The following is a 21322-nucleotide window of genomic DNA, read 5'->3' as shown; positions in this document are numbered from 1 at the left end:
CATTATTTACTTTCCTGGACCCCTGTCTAGCGGGGCGACTGACGTGATCTCTGGGGTGAATTTCCTTTCTCCCATCCAATCGTCAAGGTTCCTCTTGAAGAGGTCCAAAGAGGCACTCTGCTTTACATGTATGAGCAATCTATTCCAGAGTCTGGGGAGTCTTTGGGTCAGGAACCTATCCCTCCAGCATGTTTTGTTTATTGTGATGACAAGGTTTAGATCCCTGGAGCGTGTAGCTCTGAGGGATTGGGATTTCTTTAAGTGTAGCATGTCCAACAGCTCTGGGTTTGACATGGTCTTGTATGTTAAGCAGAGATCGCCTCTGAGTAGACGATATGCGACAGAGTATAGCTGGAGTTTTTTAAGGCGGTCAGCGTAGGGCATCTGCTTTAGGCCTGTGATTCTTTTAGTGAGGTATTTCTGAGGCCTTTCCAGTTGTTGCAGATGTCTTGAGAGGTACATACCAAATGGGGCGTTGTATTCTATAATGGGTCTAATGAGGGATGAGTACAGTGGGACAATGACCTCCTTTTTTCTGGATGAAAAGCCCTTCGTGATGAGGTGTGCCACATAGGATTTCCTGACTGCTGTGGTGATGTGGTTATCGAAGGTGAGACCACTGTCCACCTGTGTCCCTAAGTCTCTTATCACACTTTCTGTGTTTAGTGTACTGCCACCTATATGGTAATTCATGGATACATGTTTTTTCCCAAAGGGATAACAATACATTTCTTGGCATTGAGCTTGAGCCCATGGCTCTGGCACCAAGCATCTGTTTCTGTAAGGCCCTTTTGTAGAGTATCCACATCATTTGGGGATTCAATAATGGCTCTCAGTTTGCAGTCATCTGCAAACTTTGTTAGCCAGAGTCCCTTAGTGTTGACCTGTACTTCAGAGAAGTAGATGCCAAACAAGAGTGGCCCCAGGACTGAACCCTGAGGTACTCCACTTGTCACTTGTCTGGAGCTGGATTTTGAGTCGGCTACTTTTACAGTGTGGGTTCTATCAGTAAGCCATTTAGCAACCCATTGGGTGACATAGGGATTAATGCCCAACTTAGTAAGTTTATCTATGATTCCAGAGTGGGGGATGGTGTCAAAGGCCTTGGCAAGGTCTAGATAGGCTGTGTGGACCACCTTACCCTTGTCCATGGCTCTGGAGACTGATTCAAAGAAGTCAATTAGGTTCAGGAGACAAGATCGGCACTTCACAAACCCAAACTGGGTGGGGTCCAGTGTTTGAAGGTTGCCAATGTCTTTGTTTATAATTTCCATGATAATACGCTCCATGGCCTTGCAGATAAGGCTTGTCAGACTGATGGGACAGTAGTTTCCGGGATCCAAGGTGGATCCCCCCTTGTGGATTGGGATAACTGTAGCTCTGCGCCACTCAGTGGGCACGAAACCTGAGGTGAGGCTATGATTAAACATGACACTTAGCTAAGGTGCCACTTCATATTGTAGTTCATGTAGTACACAGCCCAGGATGTCATCTGGTCCCATGGATGCTGTATTCTTGGCTTTAGAGAGTGCATTTTGTACCTGTGTGGCCGTTATTACTGGAATTTGGCAATCTTCCGGTATTGAGATGGGCCATTTAGGGGGTGAGAGGGGGGTGAAATTGGCACTGAATCGATCTGCCAGGATATTGGCAATATCCTTCGGATCAGTATATTTAATGCCATTCTGTTTTAGCTCAGAGCAGATCTGAGCATTGCCATTTAGATTCTTGACATAGTTATAGAATGCTTTGTGGTTTTTGGACTCTTTGGCAATTTTATTTTCGTAACTAGCTTTGGAGGATTTTATGAGGCATCTCAGTTTCTTACTGAGACTAGTAAGGGAGTTTTTTGCATCCTGGGATTTTCCTCTTTTCTGCAAAAGTTTCTTCCTTTTGTTGTAAAGTTTGTTTATGGCAGGGGACCACCAGATTGGCTTCCTTTTTTTGGATGAGAGCATTTTGGTTCTATTTGGGATGGCACGATTCATGCATGAGTGGATGTGCTCGTACAGTGCCTTAGTGTAGGATTCAGCAGTTGAACTTTCAGTTCCCGTCTGCATGGGTGTCATGAAGTTTGTCACTTCTGACTTGAGTAGCATGAAGTTGGCTTTGGAGAAGTTTTTTATGGTGGTTTCTTTACTGGGGTGGGGTGGGGTGGGATGTGGATGTTAAGGGTGATTAGCTTATGGTCAGACCTGACTAACGAGGGGGTGACCATAGGTATGGAGCATTAATTTCCCATGTTGGTAATGACCAGGTCTAGGATATTGGAGCCCCTGGTGGGACTATGGATTAGTTGATCCAGGGCATTGGAATTTATGAATTCCAAGAACCGTTGCGCAAAGGTGTTGGGACATGAGTAGTTTTCCCAGTTAATGGCAGGGTAGTTAAAATCACCCAGTATTAGGGTGTTTGGTTCTATCTTAATATTTTCCAGTACGTTTAGAAAGGTGTAGTGAGAATCTTGGGATATGGTGGGGGATCTGTAGCAAGCTACAATTTGGATTGCAGTCTTACCTAGTGTTAGTTGCACTTGGAGAATTTCAGACACATTGTGTTGGCCAACTAGCCTGGTGGTGTGAATATCCTTGGTGAATATTGACACTCCTCCACCTTTAGTGTTTCGGTCCTGGTTTGGTGGCTCTAAGTGTGGTAAGAGTTGTAGCCTGGTATTGCAGGGGTGCTCTCTGGAGCCTTGAACCAGGTCTCAGTTACTGCACAGATATCAATGTTCTCCATTTTTAGGAGTGCCTCGAGAGAGTGCATTTTGAGGTTTAGACTTCTAGCATTGAGTAGCATTACCTTCAGATTTTGCATGCTTGTACCTGTTACAGTGGTGGTTTTGTCCTTTGAAGTTTGCCTAAAAAAGGCACTATAGGGGTGACAAGAGCCTTAGCCAGTAACCTGAATCCCAGGGGCGACAGGTGCAGACCATCTCTGGCAAAGCATTGTGGTCTGTCAATCATGTCATCCCAGGCAGACAGATACTGGATCCCCTTTGAATGACACCATAAGCTTAGCCAATTGTTGAAGTCAATCATTTTATCCTTATATTGTGGTATCATTATGGGTGAAGGCAGGATGCTACGCAGGGCTAGGGTCATACCTGCCTGGGCCACATGATCCGAGAGCTCTTCCATGTCTCTTTTCATGTAGTCCAGGGAGGTACGTCTCAAGTCATTCACTCCAACATGGACAATGACAGTCATATTTGTACTTGTTGTGGAGTGACTTGAGTGCATGCGTTATGTGGCGGATCCTGGCACCCGACAGGCAGCTGACTGTAATTTTCTCCTTATTCAACCTGGTGAGAGGGACATCAGTGTGCCGGACTATAGAGTCACCTATGACTAAAGTGTTAGGTACATTGTCTTGCCTTAGGGGCTGTTGCTGGGTGGCACACTGGTGTTGTGAACTATGTGACACATTGGTTGTGATTGGTGTTTGTTTGCGTTTCAGCTTCAGAGATATTAACTCCCCAAGTGATGTTGCCATCCTACAGAAATGCCTCACTGAGACCAACGACTGGGGTCAGAACAATGGCCTTAAGATCAATACCAAAAAATGTGTCATCCCCTTTGGGAAAAATCTAGTTCCCATGAATTACCACATTGATGGCAGTCCAGTGAACACAGAAGGCATTACAAGAGATCTGGGAACACAGGTTTACAGCAACCTCTCTTTTGACCACCACATTGCTACTGTGGTCAAAAAGTCCTTCTATGTGCCATATCTCATTACTAAGGGTTTTGCATCCAGCAAGAAAGAGGTCATTGTCTCCCTATACTCTTCCCTCATTAGGCCAATCGAGTACAATGCCCCATTTGGCATGTACCTTACTAGACACCTGCAACAACTGGAGAGGCCACAAAAGTACCTCACAAAGAGGATCCTAGGCCTTAAACACTTGTCCTATATGGACAGACTCAAAAAACTATTCTCTGTCTCATATCACCTACTTAGAGGCGATCTCTGCTAGACTTACAAAGCCATGTTTGACCCAGCTTTGTTAGAAATGCTACATCTAAAGAAATCCCAATCCCTCCATACCACATGCTCCAGAGACCTCAACCTCATTACCGCAATGAACAGAACAAGCTGGAGGGACAGGTTCATAACCCAGAGACTGCCCATGCTATGGAACAGACTTCCCATACATGTCAAGCAGTGCACCTCACTGGCCCCCTTCAAGAGAAATCTTGATAAGTGGGTAGGAAATAGAAAATTCACCCTGGGGATCACTCCAGTGGCTCTACTCGACAGAGGCACTGGGAACTAAGGTCGGGTGGCACAATGCCAGGGTAATCCTATGGGCTAGGCTTGTAAAGGCTCCAGGGCCATTAGCCTAGTACACACCTATGAACTAATCTTGTGAGTAGCTTTCCTCCTCCATTCTAAATTAATTTTGAACTATTAACCAGAAAGAAAAAAAAAAAAACAAACAAAAAATAGACATATGAATGCAGGCATTTTTTACCGGTGACAGCAATAACACTGGCAGGCATGGTGGATGAGGGCACTGACATAGCTAAAGCATTATGTCATGGTGTGCATTTCTGCAGGCATGACTGCACAATACTGCACAGGAACTTCTGAAAATTATACCAAATATTGACTGGTTGGACTGATAAACTCCAAGCATAAGATCCATCAAGGAGGGCTCTCATAGTCAGACTAAGCATTTCTGCAAACTGCAGACAGGTGAATATAGGGATTTCTAGGAGGGGAAAAAAAGAACATAAGGGGCTACAAAACTGCTTGCATATATTACTGGCATAAACAGAATGACAGGTGTAAACTATGTACTGCAATACAAACACTTAGCTAGAGGATAATGCTTGTGGGGGTATGCTCTGTAAAAGAGTACAGACTAAAGATTTAGGGTTTAAAATTGCTAATAAACTAAATAATTGAAAGAAGTGAAGAAAGAGTGATTACAAAGGATGCAGTGCATGTACAGAAGTAGAATGCTCAGAATAAGAAATGTTTAAGCTCTTTCGTACCTAATGTTTTTACATGAAGTGATAAATTCGCTAGGGATGCTGGGATTTTTTTTATTATAGTTTGATAACTGGGTAAGGGTACTGGTCTAAAGACTCTTCAGCCACAACACAGGCCTCATCAAAGAAGTAAGGAAAACAGTAAAGCAAAAATAATAGTAAAGCAAACATCTATTCAAGGTTTACGGCAAAACAGTGAGAATGCATGTTCAGTTATGCAGAAGCAACAAGTGAGACTTCACCATAAGGACTCTCAATTAAGGAGTGTTTATTGAGAAGATGATGATGGCCACAACAACTGAGAGAAAGAAAGATTCTATTAACAGTACAAAAGGTAGGTCCATTCACTGTTACATAATATCAACTATGGAGACAGTACAGAAAAGACTTATTAATATGGAGAGAGGTATGCTGAAATGTAGTTTCAAGAGGGAAGTTTTAAGCAGCTTTTTTTTTTTTTTTACAGGACAGTACAAGACACTTGAACTGGGGGTGTGGTCTGGATGCAAACAGGCTCCTCTAGTTACAAGTGTCAGACATTTAGATAGTCTCCATGATGACAGCAACAAATATGTTAAAGGATTAACCTGGAAAGGAAACAGAAAAAGGGTTAAAAAAAAAAGGGCATCTAGTGTGATTCAGCAAGTTTGCTTTGAGTGAATGTAACTGGCTGCATCTACTAATAATGTCAAACAAATTTTATAAGTAACTACTCATAAGAGGTGTGCAGACCATTTCAAGCCTAGCCAAAAAACCCTATTCAAAATTTCCTTCTAGCCTCAAGGAATGCAAGACAAGAAAGAACTGTAGAGAAATGGCGGCTGCCCATCCAACTATTTAGATTTACCTTGAAGGTGGCAAGGATGCTGTTCTAACATGTAATTGAAATTTGTTCCAGAGGTGAGGAATACATTGGGATATGAATCTATCATGCCAAAGTGCCTTATTTATGTGCTGATGAAGGTTTACGTTCTTTTAACCAAGTATTTGATATAATCTTACAGATAGTTATGTCTTTGCACTAAATATAACTATCTCAAAGGTCACTGCACCTTGGTAGCAAAAAAAAATCCTACCTTGCTGTGAACCTCTGCAGTTAAACGGCTAACTGTCCAAAATTGCAACTCATGCAAGTAGTTTTCAGCCAACTGCCCTTCAAACACAAATAATAAATCACTGACTAGCAAATGGAGGGGGATACTAACATAACACGTAATAAATGTGAACAAGTACCTTTTCATTTCCTTATACCTCCTTACTCTTTCCTTCTTCAGTTATTTCCCTACTTATCAAATTCTCTTCCTTGACTTTCTCTCCAAATATGCCCTAACCCTGTTTTTCCCTCACTTCATATTCCTGTTTGTATTAGACTAACTTACCTTTAGTGTCTCTACGAACGGTCTAAAATTTCTCTAAATATTAATTGATCGCCAAATAACTTATATTGATTCTTAACCAAAGTTTTTATGTCTAATTTGTTAACTTAAACTGTAGATATTTTGTTTTACTTTTGAAGATTGTAAAATTATTGTTCCTAAAATGTTTTGTAATAGCCTATGTTGAAAATGGCCTTCTAAACGTTGGACATTCCCAGTAATCAAATGTCAATGAATAAATAAATACCTATACAAAACTAGCGGTAGATGGGTAGAACAGCCTGCCCAAGTGAATAGGAAAAATTCTGAAATACTACACCTTTTAATAAAGTCTTGGACAGGTGCTTTAACAACCAGGACAGGGGAATCTGCACATCAAGGTTAATTGCACAGGTAGAAAAACTTGCTGTAGCCAGCTACTGCTACCTGTATTTATATGTCTGAAAAGTCTGCTTCAGAAAAGACACAAGGGTATAGCAGTCAACGAAGAAGCAATTTTGGTAGGTGCTAATGGCAAGCAGTTAATGTCAGGCTACAGAATGATTTTCATAGCTCTTATGTCAGCCTGAAGCTATTCCGAGTTTCCAGGAATGACAGCAACAATATGGTATGCAAGTGTGTCTCTGTCCCAAATTACTGATTATTTTCTCAAACATGGTACACAGTGAAACAAAGTGTGACAGACTGCTAAGGAAGAAAATTATGGCAGTTCTAAATTTACCATAACACTGGATCCTTTCATTCATGAACATCAGATACGACTGATGGGTCCTTGAGCAGGTTGTTAGATCTGACGTGGTAAAACTAGTGCTCCAGCTTCAATCCCCTTTAAAAATTCCCATAATTCCCTAGTGTGTGGAACATCGTCAAATAAAATGTATTGCCAACAAGTAAAGCTAGATTTCAAAGCAGTCTGCACATTAAACAGAAATGTCCTTCAAGTCCTACAATGTTTAAATCTGAAATAAGGCTGGACAACAGGTTGTCATATCATGAGAATGTGAATGAAAGGATGCAGTGTTATGGTATGTACATGACTTCAGTATTTTATTCATCCTGTCTGATCCCACTGATAGCTTTGAATCCTCAGAAACAGCACACCTAGCTTGCCTCATGACAGGTGGATAGTGGCTCAAAAGGAAGCCTTAGACCTTGAGATGGAACTTACTTGTAATGTTTAGCAAAGGTGTGCAATGTGACCATGTTACTGCTGCTGCTGCACAAATCTCATCAACTGATGAGTTTTAAAAGAAGGCAGTGGAAGTGACAACAGACCTCCTGGAAAGAGATTTGGGTTTGCATCGTAGTGGGTAATTATATTTCTTATGTTTACGCAATTCACAATCATAAAGCCACTTAGAAATGGTAACTTTAGACCCTGTTGACACAAGCTTATTAACTGAAAAAAACAGAGTTGAGAGTCCTTCCTGAACAACTGTGTTCTATGTGAGCAGAATCTAAGTTGCTTATGTATATCCAGGGTATGCAAGATACATTTACTCTCATTTTGAATGACTTGGAGGGGGGACTGTTTAAGTGAATTGCCTGCTTTGTTTTTGCAATGGAACCCATCTTGGGAAGAAAGGATGGATTTGTAGTACAGGCACACTTGTCTGTGTAAAACTAAGGAATGGCAGAAGATAGGGATTGTACTTGTCTTGCAGAAGTAATAGCAACCAAGCAGAATGCTTTTCAGAAGAGAAATTTCAAAGGCACAGGGTAGGGTATATTGGTTCAAACTGTGACTTAGTTAATGTTTCCAGTACAAAACCAAACTCCCATGGAGGCAAAGGTTCTCTAAATCTGGATGTAGCTGAGAAAAGGGACTTCTATAATCTTTTCATACTGTCGTCCTTACCCATTTCTTCTTTGTGATGGCCATTCATGCAGGCTAGTAAATAGCCCCTAACTGCCTTGGGGGGGTGGGCACTCATGCAGTCTCTCACAGATAATGAGGTTGCCTGTTAGAAAACAGCCCACTGTATCTCTGGTTCTGTGGACTCGCATGATATCCCTAGCTCTGTGGACTTCCTTAGCCTCTGGGCACACATACCATGAAGGGGTAGCTTCTGCCATAGCTGTACCCATCAGGAGTGGATTCAACTGGTGGATGCTTGGCTTTACTAAACCACAGTGATTTAGAACCATTTTATATTCTTGTTTTATGATCTTTGTGGAGTCTCAAATTTAACTCCCATGGCAGAAAATATTTTCCAATCGTGTTCCCACTTCTGCATCTTCTCTTTCATGGAAAGATGAAACAGAGATGATCCATCATGGAGTCACTGGTGAAGGACACATTAAAGTTGTCCACAAAGTCAAAGTCATAGCCAAGCTTTACATGTCTTTTGCAAGGCCTGTTCTCACAGCATGTGCCTCTATATAGGCTGCAATATGCATGACTCATATGAAGAGGTTAGTAATATTCAACAGTGTGGACACAGTAGTTTCTAACTGTTGTCAGATGTAGGCAGCTTTCTCAGAGCCATAAATGCTTGCTGTGCTAAAGCCCTCCAAAAGCAATTCAAATGAGTAGCATATTTCAAGACCCAAGTATAAATGTTCTTGAAGCATAAGCTCGCTTCACTATTCTATCCATGAGCCTTGATTCTTTACTGGGTGGATTAACAGTAACTGTATCTTTTGTCAGCTCTTTCTCAATAATCACCACCATCGTAATGAAATTGACCAGGGGACCCTTGACCCAGTGTTGTCTGCCCTTGGGAGGGACAAAGAATTTTGTCTAGTTTGCATGGTACAGTTTCACATTTGTTGGGTTCCCGAAAGCCAAGCCAATTAACAGTCCGCAGGAGGGGCCACCTATGATGTAGAGGAGGCTAAGCTGTAGGCCTCAAAAAGAACTTCTTTGTCCTAAGAGGGTGGGTTGGTATGCCGACATGCCCTCTGCCACATTAAGTCAAGGATCTTGCTAAAGGTGTGGTCTACCGGACAGGACTGGGGGAAACTATCTCGATTTTGCAAATTGGTGTCCAAGTGACAGATTCTGATGTGGAGTCAGTGTGCCTCCTATGAACACATTCTGCAGTTGAGCAGTGTTTTTGAGGACTGTCTCTCAGCTCTTACCAATGGATGCATAACAGGGCTGAAACAGTGATGAGCAGTCACGGGGATAGCCAACCTCAAAGAAATCTGTGTTTCCATTCTCAGTGGAGAAGAAATGACTCTGACCTAACATGGGAGATGCTGAGCCAGCCCCATCAGTCCTGGAGACTGAATGGGAAGGGAGTACCTCCATCTTCACGAGAGTCTTGTGGAATGTCCATATCATATGATGCAACCCTGCTTCTGAAGTATGAAAGACTTAAAGGTAGGAGGTTGAGAAGGTATGCATGACAGATCTCGTTCTTTCTGATGAAATCGTACTCAGAAGTCTCTTAGGGGATTTATCTAGTATAACTATATGCTCCAATATGGATGGAGCTGAACAAGGAGAATGCCTGTGTGTCAAAGCCAATACCAACTTGTTCCTAGCAACCTTAGGAGCTAAAGACAGCTCCACATCTTTGGCCCTTCATTTACAGGGCTCTCCTTCCTTTGATCTGCGTTTCTGTTAAGAGAAAAAGTTTTAAAAACATACTGTTATTTGTCTTTTTCCTGTTCTTGCAAAGTGAACATGTTATTTGTTGGGATATGCCTATCAAAGATGGGCCTCATCTGTGAACAAAATGCAGCATTGCTTATGAACCTGAATGATATCTGTTTTCTGCATTTCAGAATAAAGAGATTTGGTTATAGCTCAGTGAAGCCTGGGATAAGGACGCACGGCCGAGTAAGAGTTAATTTACTAGGGCAGGCTGTGTGTCCTGGAAAATTTGAGCTACCGTTGTTGAATTGAACATTTTGTACTTCTTGAACATTCTGTACTAGCTGTGGGTTTGAGGTAATTTGTGATAAACATGTTTTTCCTATATGTTTTTCACAGCCAACTGTCAATGGTCAGAAATGTAACAAAAAGTTGTTTTGCTTGCAGTATAAAAGTTGATGTCAGTAAACAAGTTGATCAGATCAGAGATCAGATCAGTCCAGACCGGACATCTTGGCCAACATGCTGTGTAATATGGTTACCTGCTAATAAAGGAAAATTCATCGCCTGAGGCAGATGTGACTCATTTGAATTTTTTCTTCTGACATTCTGGTCCTTCGGACCAGAAACCTCTACGAAGATATGGATCAGACCGACAGAGAGATCGAAAAACCTGTGCAGGTGAGGGTTTCTCATCTTAAGATTCCCTCGACTGAAAGCCCTCCGACTGATTTGTCGTTGAAAAGAGGCCGGCCGCTCTCTGATCCCTATCTGAGGGACGGTTACTGAACGAAAAAGGGAAACGGAGTCTCATCTGGTTCAGGTAGGATGAAAAATAAATTTCTTTTAATTTAATCTTGTCGACAAGGTTTTATTTTTAGTTAAGGATGGGTAGGATTACTTGTTAAGATTATTTTGTTAGGGTCACCCGTTAAGATAGTCCCATTTTATAATAAGCCCTGTAAAATAATTTTGATACAATCCTAAATACCTGAGGCACAAAAAAAAAAGAAAAAAAAAAGGGGGGGGGGGTAAAATAAGAAATCTAGGGGAAACATGGGTTTGAGTTGCTGCAAGTGTGAGAGTGATGCCTGTTTAAATGTTGATGCCAAGTATATGAAAGGTTTAAACAAAAATAATGTTAAATTTTTGAAAAAGTGGAAGTCAAGATATGATTTTGATGGTACACTGAATAAGAATGCCTGTGCAAAATTGGTTAGAGATTTGAAAAGAGATGCGGGAACTAGAACTAAAAAACAAAGACAACTGGGATTTCCCCAAGCACAAAAATAGTTAGAAGAGGCAAATAAATGAGCTATAAAAGAAAAACAGTGCCAGGAAAAAGAAAAAATAAATCAAAAGGGATCACTGGTGCCAAGTGGAAAAGTAGCTTTATTTTTAGATAAGGAGGATGAGCATACAGTTTGTGCGGTACAAAGGCAGGCAACTGCCCCACCGTATGGGAAATTGCTGCTGCTGTACCGGCGGAACCTCCTCAATATCAGTCTGAAGATGTGGGATCTGTACAGCAGGGTGGGTTATTGGCTGCTCAAGGAAACGTTGTGACCCCTCCAATTTACCCGCAAATTCCCATAGTACCCAAGGTTGCTTTGCAACAGGTAGACCAACCTATGCAGTTAAGGTCGGGGCCAGCAGGGCAGGGACGTTGGGCCATCAAACTTTCTGACCACTCAGAAGCCCTTCCCTTAATACAAGTTGCAAACCCACAAGCAGGGGATGTTGGACAAGAGCCAACTATATTAGTTTATCGTCCCTGGGCTAGAGAGGATATAAAACGAGCTACGGATGGTATTCCTCATCCCAAGGTTAATTTTCAAAAGTTTTCTGAGGACATAGTTGGCATGCGTTTAAGTTATCATCTAAATGGTTTAGAAGTAGAACAAGTAGTGCGACAAATCCTGGGTCCAGATTGGCACTTAGTTTGTGGTACTTGGACATGTAAGGCAGATGACGGCACTACATTAAAGCATAACTCTGGGGTGTTACACATGCGAGTCACTGATCTGTTAAAGAGAATTTCTGATAAGTGGCGTCCAAGAGCAGATTGGACAGTAATAAATCAGTGCATCCAAAATGATGATGAATCTGTAGATCACCATATTGTAAGACTGACAGAAGTGTTCAATAACCATTGTGGAATGATGATTCTGCAGAATCAGACTACTGATAGTCCGTATGAACAGCAATTGAAAAACGCTTTTCTTAAAGGTTGTAAGGCTCCGATAAATAGTTTTATAACTAAGCATATGGTTGATCACAGAACACGTAGACTGCAACCTTTGTTTGAATATGCACGGCATGCTGAGCAACATTTCAATTTAAAAAAGAAAGTACAAGTGTTAGCAGTAGGGGATGATGGTGGTATATTTTTGGTACAGGACCAAAGGGGGCAAGGGCGCCGTGGTGGCGTACAAAAACGTGGGGGCCCGAAATGGGACATGTCGTACAAACAGGGTGGACATTCAGAGGAATATGAGGGGAGGTTAAAACGTGGAGAATGTTTTAAATGCGGTAGACATGGGCACTTTGCTGCCGACTGCGAAGAGTGGCAACATCCCCCACAGCTTACGAACAAGGGCTCCGCATGACTATATGATGGTAAAGGAAGGCGCCAAATTCATTATTGTGATTATTGTAGAGAAGAAGAAAGCGAGAATGATTGTGATGATGATGAGGCAGACACTCTGCGATGAATGTCAGGACACCCAGGAAAATAAGGAAGGGTGGGATTGTGACTGAGAAGTCATAAACCTGGCACATTTTGGTATTTCTATGCATCTGGATCAAAAACCCATGATATAGTTTTTGGTTGAGGGACAGAAAGTGGAGTTTTTATGTGATTCAGGTGCATCGCGTACACTTTTAGGTCCAGCAGTTCTAACCCCGAACTGCAAAACAGATGAGTTTGTCCTTGTGAAAGCGGCAAACGGGAAAATCTATAAGGAACCACTGTCTCATCCTCTATTGTTCACAGATCTGCAAACAAACCAAACTGTTAGGTGTAGGGTAATTATATCGAAAGTTTGTCCAGTTAATTTGCTGGGAAGAGATTTGATGCATTTGTTTGGAATAGCGGCAATTCCCACACCTAAAGGCATTGAGGCGAAAAGGTTAGCGGATGGCTTGGTGGTACAAGGAGTACAAAACTTGTTTTACTGGTATAGCCAGGACTTGATTTCAAACGGGCCGGGGAGGGTTGATACAGATTTGATCAACCTAGCTTTAAGTAAATCTAGGAGCGGGTCCCCGCAGGTTGCGGTACACTTACATTGTACTATGTACTACAGACAGGCCCCTGGTCTGGATAAAGAATTTGAAAAAGAATTCTTTAGGCACAAATGTGCAAGGATAATTATGAATGATATGTTTTGGGATAAGCAAGGTAATACAGTAGTGACCTGTACTTTGACCAAGGAAATGAGTTCTTTATATCGCTCAGGTTATAGCCCACATATTTCAATTACTAAAGCGGTGGGGACACATTGGGTAGATTTGGCGAAAAAGGTAACAAATTGGGACACAATGTCCGAAAGTCAGTTGAAGGATCAACAGATCCAGGTACAAAGATTAAATTGGGTGACTTGGGCACAACCAAGTGTGCACCTCAGGGATGACAAAACAGAAATGGCATGACAAATCCTCCCAACTCAAGAGTTAAGTGCCTTACCTGTAGATTTATGGTCAAAAGGTAAAGGGGATGTAGGACTGATGAAAACAGCAGGTGAAGTTTGTATAACTCCAAAGTCAGGTTTTAGACCTCGTAAGCACCAATACCCGCTACGTAAACACGCAGAGGAAGGAATTAAGCCAGTCATTGAGCAGCTAAAACAGGTAGGAATTCTTGTTGAATGCCCAGATTCGCCCTGCAATACTCTGTTGTTTCCTGTAAAGAAACCGGATGGGTCATGGAGGTTGGTTCAGGATTTACAAGCAGTTAATTCGGCTGTGATCCCAAGAGCAACGGTGGTCCCTGACCCCTATACATTACTTAATGATTTATTACCTCAGCACAGATATTTTTCCGTCATAGATATAAGCAATGCCTTTTTCTCCATACCACTACATAATGAGAGTAGATTTTGGTTTGCATTCACTTATCAAGGTAAAAGATACACCAACACCAGATTGCCACAGGGCTATTGTGAGAGTCCGACAATATTCGCACAAGAAATGGCTACGAATTTAGCTCAGTTTGTTCCCCCCACAGGGAAGCCATGTTCTGTTGTATGTAGATGATATTTTGTTGGTCTCACCCAGGCAGGAAAGTTGTAGAAAGGATACCCTTGCCCTTCTTAGTTTTTTAGCTGAGCAAGAACATAAGGTAAATAAAGAAAAGTTACAAATGTGGAAAGCACAAGTAAAGTACTTGGGTTATTTAATTTCGCAGGCAGGTAGACAATTGGAAAACAAGCAATTCTTGAGGCACCTATGTCTATGACTAAGCGGGAGAGGATGTCCTTTTTAGGTGTGACTAATTTTTGTAGAAGTTGGATCCCTAACTATGCTGAGGAAGTAGGGCCATTGACCGCACTGATCTATGATACTCCCATGGCGGCTAAGAATAATATACAGTGGACAAATAAGGCAATACAGGCATTTATTAGAATTAAGCAATTGATAGCAGGATCCTCTGTTTTGGGTTTTCTGAACTATTCTAAGCCATTTGTACAAATGGTTGATTGTAAGGGAGGATATATGACTTCGGTTCTGGTACAAGTACATAGGGATAAACAGAGGCAGATAGCTTTCTACTCCTCCAGATTAGATCCTGTTGCAAGGGCATTGCCGCATTGTGTTCAAGCTGTAGTGGTGGCCGCCATGGCAGTACAAGCCTCAGCATCATTAGTTTTGTTTCACCCATTACAATTGCGGGTTCCACATTCAGTAGCTACTATACTTTTGCAAGATAAGATAACCTTTTTATCTCCTAGTCGACATTTGTCATGTATAACAGTGCTGCTGACACAGCCTCATATGACCATAGAAAGATGTACTACTCTTAATCCGGTGACACTTTTGCCGACTCCAGAAGAAGGTACTCCACACGTTTGTTTAGAGAGCATTCATGACAAAGTATTTCCCCGACCAGATTTAACGGATATTCCATTGATAGATTCTGATCTCGTTTTGTTTGTAGGCGGATCAGCAAAGAAAGACACTGTAGGAAAAACACTAGTAGGGTATGCTGTCACCACAGAAACTGAAGTTTTGGAGGCAAAAGGATTGTCAAACATTTATTCTGCAAAGGCAGCTAAGTTGGTGGCTTTGACTCGAGCTTGTACCTTAGGGGAGGGTAAAAAAGTGACAATTTATACAGATAGTCAATATGCTTTCTCCACTGTACATGTTTTCGCTCAACTATGGAAGAATAGGGGAATGGTTACTGCGACAGGCAAACCAATAAATCACAGAGATTTAATTTTACAGTTGTTAGATGCAATGCAACTACCACTTCAGATAGCGATATGTAAATGTTCCGCACATAGCAACAGAAAAGATCCTGTCACCAGGGGAAATGCCCTTGCTGATATGGCGGCAAAAAAGGCAGCTCAAGAAAATGATTTGGAGCCCGGACACCTCTTAAACTTAGAGACACTAAAAGTAATGCAAACATTGACGACACAGAAGGAAAAATGTCATTGCATAAAATATGGTATCACTCAACAGAGTGGGTTGTATAGGGCATCAGATGGCAAAATGGTATTACCCTCAAACCTTTTTAGGTATGTGGCATTGGTTAGCCATGGACCTGCCCATGTAGAAGTACAGACAATGATTCAAATAGTGTTTAAGGTGTTTTGGTGTAAAGGGTTTTCAATTTATGCAAAGCAATTCTGTTTATCTTGTTTATTATGTTCAAAGTATCATGCTCAGGGGGGAGTTAAGTCAGCAGGCATTCCCTACCCCTCCGTATCCATTCCACACACTCTGTATCGAGTTTACTGAATTGACACCCTCAGAGGGAAAAAGGTTCTGTTTTGTCATTATTGATGCTTTTTCTAAATGGGTAGAAGCTTTTCCAGTGAAGCATCCAAATGCACAAACAGTAGCAAAGCTTTTGACTACAGAAATAATTCCCCGATTTGGCCTACCAAGACGCATTTACAGTGATAATGGGTCTCATTTTGTTAACCAGATTGTTCAGAAATTGGGTCAAGTGTTTCAAATTGATCTCAAAAATCATTGTGCTTACCATCCCCAATCAGCTGGACTGGTGGAAAGACACAACGGTGTCTTGAAGAGTAAGCTCCGCAAACTAATGGCAGAAACACATAGGTCATGGACTGCGTGCCTTCCGTTGACACTCCTGTACATGTGAATCTCACCTTCCTACAAAGGACTTACACCATTTGAACGTTTGTTTAGGAGACCATATTACGTCCTGCAGTGGCAAGGATTGTTGCCAGCGGAACGTGAGGGGGGTGAGGATCTAGCGGATTATATGAAGAAGCTGCTAAATGTCAAATCTCTTGTAACCAATGACTCCTTTGCAGATTCCAGAAATGAAACCTTGTTAAGCGTGGCACCCGGGGACTGGGTGTGGATCCGAATTGTGAAGAGAAAGAATTGGTCACCCCCCAGGTGGGAAGGCCCATACCAAGTACTTATCTCGACACCTACGGCTGTAAAGATCGCTGAGAGGACTTTGTGGATTCATATCACCCACTGTAAAAAAAACTCAAGGCTCTTCCTTCTGCCATTGATATTGGTCAAACTCCACCGGACCTCTGAGCGTAAAGTCTGGCTACAAAGGGGGATTAGCCCAATAGGGGTTAGTTCGTCTCAAACCCAGTGAAGAAACCAATGGCGCGAGGTAGTCCTTTGGAATGATGGCCATGTTCAACTGGTACTTGAACTGTCACATGATGATGATTTTGGTGGCAAAAGTAAATATGTCCATACGAGCAGGAACAGTTGCAAGAGAAAAAGGAATGGTGGTGCTGCAAGCACAAACAGGTGTTACTACTGTGTTTAAGGTGAAACTTTGTGAAGGAATCTTGGACTGTTCTAAACGGAATAATAATAATTTCTTGACTCGTGCAAAATACTTGTGCAATAGAGACTGTACGTCCTGGTCAAGTGTTTGGTGGTCAACAGATGTGAATGGATGGGAAACAAGTGGTGCAGTGATACCAGAGAAAGATAAAAGCAGGCAACAAAGAATATAAATTGCGCATTTCCAAGGTACCAGAGTAGTTACTATAACCATTGTGTCACCACAAGAAAGTGATTCAGGAGTTTATGGAATCGGAGTGTCTCTTCCAACTAGAACTGATCCTTTGGGGACCCTCCAACTTAAAGTACAAAGCCTTAAGAATGCTACAAATAAAGTAGATTTTGCCTTCACAAAAGAAGAACAATTGTTACTCGAGATGGGATTCGTACACCATAATGAATGGTTATCTTGGGTTAGATATAGTACCCAAGAAGCACATCGTGAGAACTGTATTTCTTGTGCTGAAGGTAAACAGCAATTAGCAACAGTCCCATTGATGCAAGATGAAGGTAACCTAACGTGTCTGTTGAAATTATTCTTCAACAAAACTGAAGATAAATGCAAAGATGAAACTCAGCGTTTTCCAGTCATAAGCAAAGTTGAGAAACCGCCTGCAGCGATATCCTATCCAGGTTCGTATATGTGCATTTCCAAAGATGGCACAGGGAAAAATTATGGCAATATGGGACAGAACTATTGCAATGTTACTGTGAATGGCAATGGGAATCCATTTCTGGAGAACCAAACTCATAGTTTAGCAGACATATGGTGGTTATGTGGAGACAACAAACTCGGATCAAGGCTTACGATTCCCTGGAAGTGAACTTGTGCACTTGTAAAGTTAATTCAGCCATTCTACATTTTCCCAGTTCCAGCAAGCAATTTCGTAACAGAACTTGAAATAAAGCCGAAGTGGTTGAGTAGGAGAAAAAGAGAGGCACCGAAGCAATCTTTCGATAACGGTGTCTACATCGATAGCATTGGCGTACCAAGAGGCGTACCTGATGAACACAAAGCAATAAACCAAATAGCAGCTGGCTTTACATCCATCTTTGTCTGGATTCAACCTAATAAGAATGTGGACTGGATCAACTACATTTACTATAACCAGCAGCGTTTTGTGAACTATACTAAAGATGCACTGAAAGGAATTGCTGAACAACTGGAGGCCACTTCGCAGGTGGCATGGCAGAATCGAATTGCGTTGGATATGCTCCTGGCCAAAGAAGGAGGAGTTTGCAAGATGTTTGGGACTTTCTGTTGTACATGTATTCCAAACAACACTGCACCTGATGAAAGGTTTGGAGATGTTATCTGAAGAATTGGCAGAGAACTCTGGGGTAAATAATCCCTTTGCAGATTTTCTACAAGCGTGGTTTGGAAAATGGAGTCATCTCATCAGCAGTTTCCTGGTGTCCGTTGGAGTCACTGTGGCTATCATGGTGGTATGTGGTTGTTGTTGTTGTATACCCTGTATCAGAGGTCTTCTACAAAGACTGGTTGATACTGCTGCTACGAAGACGATGTACAAGCAATTGCAACAGACTGGTGAAAGTGAATACATTGAAATGTGACTCTTTGCAAATGTTTTTGAAGTTTAAAAATTTGTCTTGCCAATGAAGTAATGTATGAAAAGAAAAAAAACTTAGTTTTTACTATATATTGCTGAAATAAAAGACAAATAAAAGTGTTTTCAGGGGGGAAATGTTGAGAAAAAGTTTTAAAAACATACTGTTATTTGTCTTTTTCCTGTTCTTGCAAAGTGGACATGTTATTTGTTGAGATATGCCTATCAAAGATGGGCCTCATCTGTGAACAAAATGCAGCATTGCTTATGAACCTGAATGATATCTGTTTTCTGCATTTCAGAATAAAGAGATTTGGTTATAGCTCAGTGAAGCCTGGGATAAGGACGCACGGCCGAGTAAGAGTTAAGTTACTAGGGCAGGCTGTGTGTCCTGGAAAATTTGAGCTACCGTTGTTGAATTGAACATTTTGTACTTCTTGAACATTCTGTACTAGCTGTGGGTTTGAGGTAATTTGTTATGAACATGTTTTTCCTATATGTTTTTCATAGCCAACTGTCAACGGTCAGAAATGTAACAAAAAGTTGTTTTGCTTGCAGTATAAAAGTTGATGTCAGTAAACAAGTTGATCAGATCAGAGGAGATCAGATCATTCCAGACCGGACATCTTGGCCAACATGCTGTGTAATCTGGTTAGCTGCTAATAAAGGAAAAATCATCGCCTGAGGCAGATGTCACTCGTTTGAATTTTTTCTTCTGACAGTTTCTTACCATGCTTGCCCTTTTCAGTATGCTTACCCCTTAGCCGATGACTTTCTCAGTTGTCAGCCTCTGGATCAGGAGGTAGTAGCCTCTTGACTATCAAATGTTTTTTTTCTGACAAAAAGAGCACAAAGCCCAAAACCCTTTCAGATATAACAAACTCCTGAGAGGTGCCACTAGACATAACTCATGGGTATCTTGGGTATCTTGGGTTGGGATCGGTTGGGTCACTGTTCCAGCATTTCTTGAAACATTATTCTTTATCTAGTTCATCAACACATAAGTGAAAGTGAACTAGTAACTCAAAAAATACAGCACACTAAGAGACCAAAGGTATGAGTCAAAGACTACAATTAGGTCAATCTGGAACATATAACTAACCTAAACAATGAGAAATGAATGGAACAAATTATGAAACTAACTGGGAGCTGTAGCGATAGAACTGAAAATTAAGAGAAAGAGCATTTGCCTTTTTCTAAGCAGTAATCCATGTCTAAACGATATGGCAACAAACGAGACCTGAAGTAGCTTCACATATACTGGGGCTTCAGGCTGGAGCACTAGCTTGTCAGCTGGAATTTGAGAAGTGGTTCAAGAACTCATGAGTCATACTGGACAGACAAGATTAATAAGATACTAAGGATTAAGAAGCAAGTCAGAAAGAGAGACAATACTGTAAGCAAATCATGAGAAGGTTAGTTTAAGATTTAACAATTATCACTAGATAATATGCAACGTCACTTGGTACTGAAAAGTCCAGATGGTATGCATAATACACTACATGCCATTAAACAAACATTTGTTCCAGTAGGATACTTCCTCTGCCTAACACTCAGATATCCAAACAATGTCAGAAAAACAAAACATAGTAAGCTATTACCGAATCTCCCACTCTCAGTGAAAAAAAAGCAGGAAAAATCAATCAGCACTGCAGCTCCTTACCTCACTACTTTCAGACACGTGTGTGTGTGTGTGTGTGTACCCACATGCACATATGTTGGTAACAGACATAAGCAATAAGGTCAAAGACTAAGTGCAGATTGGTGTATGTGATGTGCCACGTGATAAAAGATTGTCTCAATGCCTCTGTTAAGTGAGTAATCAAAATTTAGACATTAGTTCCTATCTGAGAACACGGGTAATACAGTTAAACATTTTGTTATACAAATAATAGCTTCAGATTTGTAGTTAGGACTGCTTCTTCCTATTAAGCACTTCTCAAACAGTGGCTCAAGTCAGTTGACCTACCTTGTACAATCATATCCCAGAATTCTTTTAATGGACCCCCTTGTACTTGCTCTTTCAGGGACTGCAGGAATCTATTAAAGCACTGTACTTCTGCTCTCTAGTATGTGGATACACAGGGGAGAAAAGAACATTTATTATCATCAGAACATGCCCATAGCTTCAAAATTATACACGTAACAAATATAATAAGCATTGTATGAGAAACATTTTCAACATCTCAGCCAAACATTACAAGTCAAAACCACAATGACAGCAAAAAATACAAGTCCCAGTTATAGCATGCAATGTCTTATTAGTTCAAACATCTGGCAGACGCCTCCATACAACCACACACCCACACGGTTTCTATACATAGTATTCTCTACAGATTTGGAATTAATACATAATGGATTTTTTATCCCCAAAAGAAAGCTTTTCAATGGAGAATCAGTCAAAAGAGTGTCCTCATCCTCCAACCCTAAAGCCTTTATCTACTTGCAGTAGCCCTCAGCTGGCCTGATTAAGAAAGTCTTGGGTCCTTCGTCGGATGCTGTTCTTCCATGATGTCAGGTCGCCAGGGGTATAAAACATGCAGCCGACGCCATTACATCAGTTTTTCTTCCCCCAGATATCAGGTCCCCCCCCTCCCCCCCGATGGGAAGCAATTAAATCTATAATTACAAGGATATACCTCCAACAAAAAAGTAAATACACCAAAAAGCTTTTGAGCATAGTAAGAGAGAGTAGAGGTATAGCCAAAAGAAGAAAGGGGGCTGAAGGGAGGGTAACCAGGACTGCAAAAGTGAATACACTCTAACATCTACATTTATGGTAAGTGTACGCAACTGTACTATGTTCTTCGTGTTTCA

The 21322-nt window shown here is 41.4% G+C and overlaps 1 protein-coding gene across 3 annotated transcripts in view; it reads right to left on the bottom strand.

The window, feature by feature from the left end:
- The window catches only part of XRCC5 (X-ray repair cross complementing 5), a 2194257-nt gene that overhangs the window by 432342 nt on the left and 1740593 nt on the right, over positions 1–21322 (bottom strand). For all 3 annotated transcript variants that reach the window (XM_044060671.1, XM_044060672.1, XM_044060673.1), the window contains one exon: positions 20475–20571. In XM_044060671.1, coding sequence (XP_043916606.1) covers positions 20475–20571 — 97 coding nt within the window. The remainder of the gene's footprint in view (positions 1–20474; positions 20572–21322) is intronic.

Source organism: Protopterus annectens, chromosome 2.part0, assembly GCF_019279795.1.
Source record: "Protopterus annectens isolate FY-2018-M chromosome 2.part0, PAN1.0, whole genome shotgun sequence".
Classification (NCBI taxonomy): domain Eukaryota; kingdom Metazoa; phylum Chordata; order Ceratodontiformes; family Protopteridae; genus Protopterus; species Protopterus annectens.
Note: the sequence above shows the minus strand (reverse complement) of the source record. Positions and strands in the feature narration are given on the sequence as shown.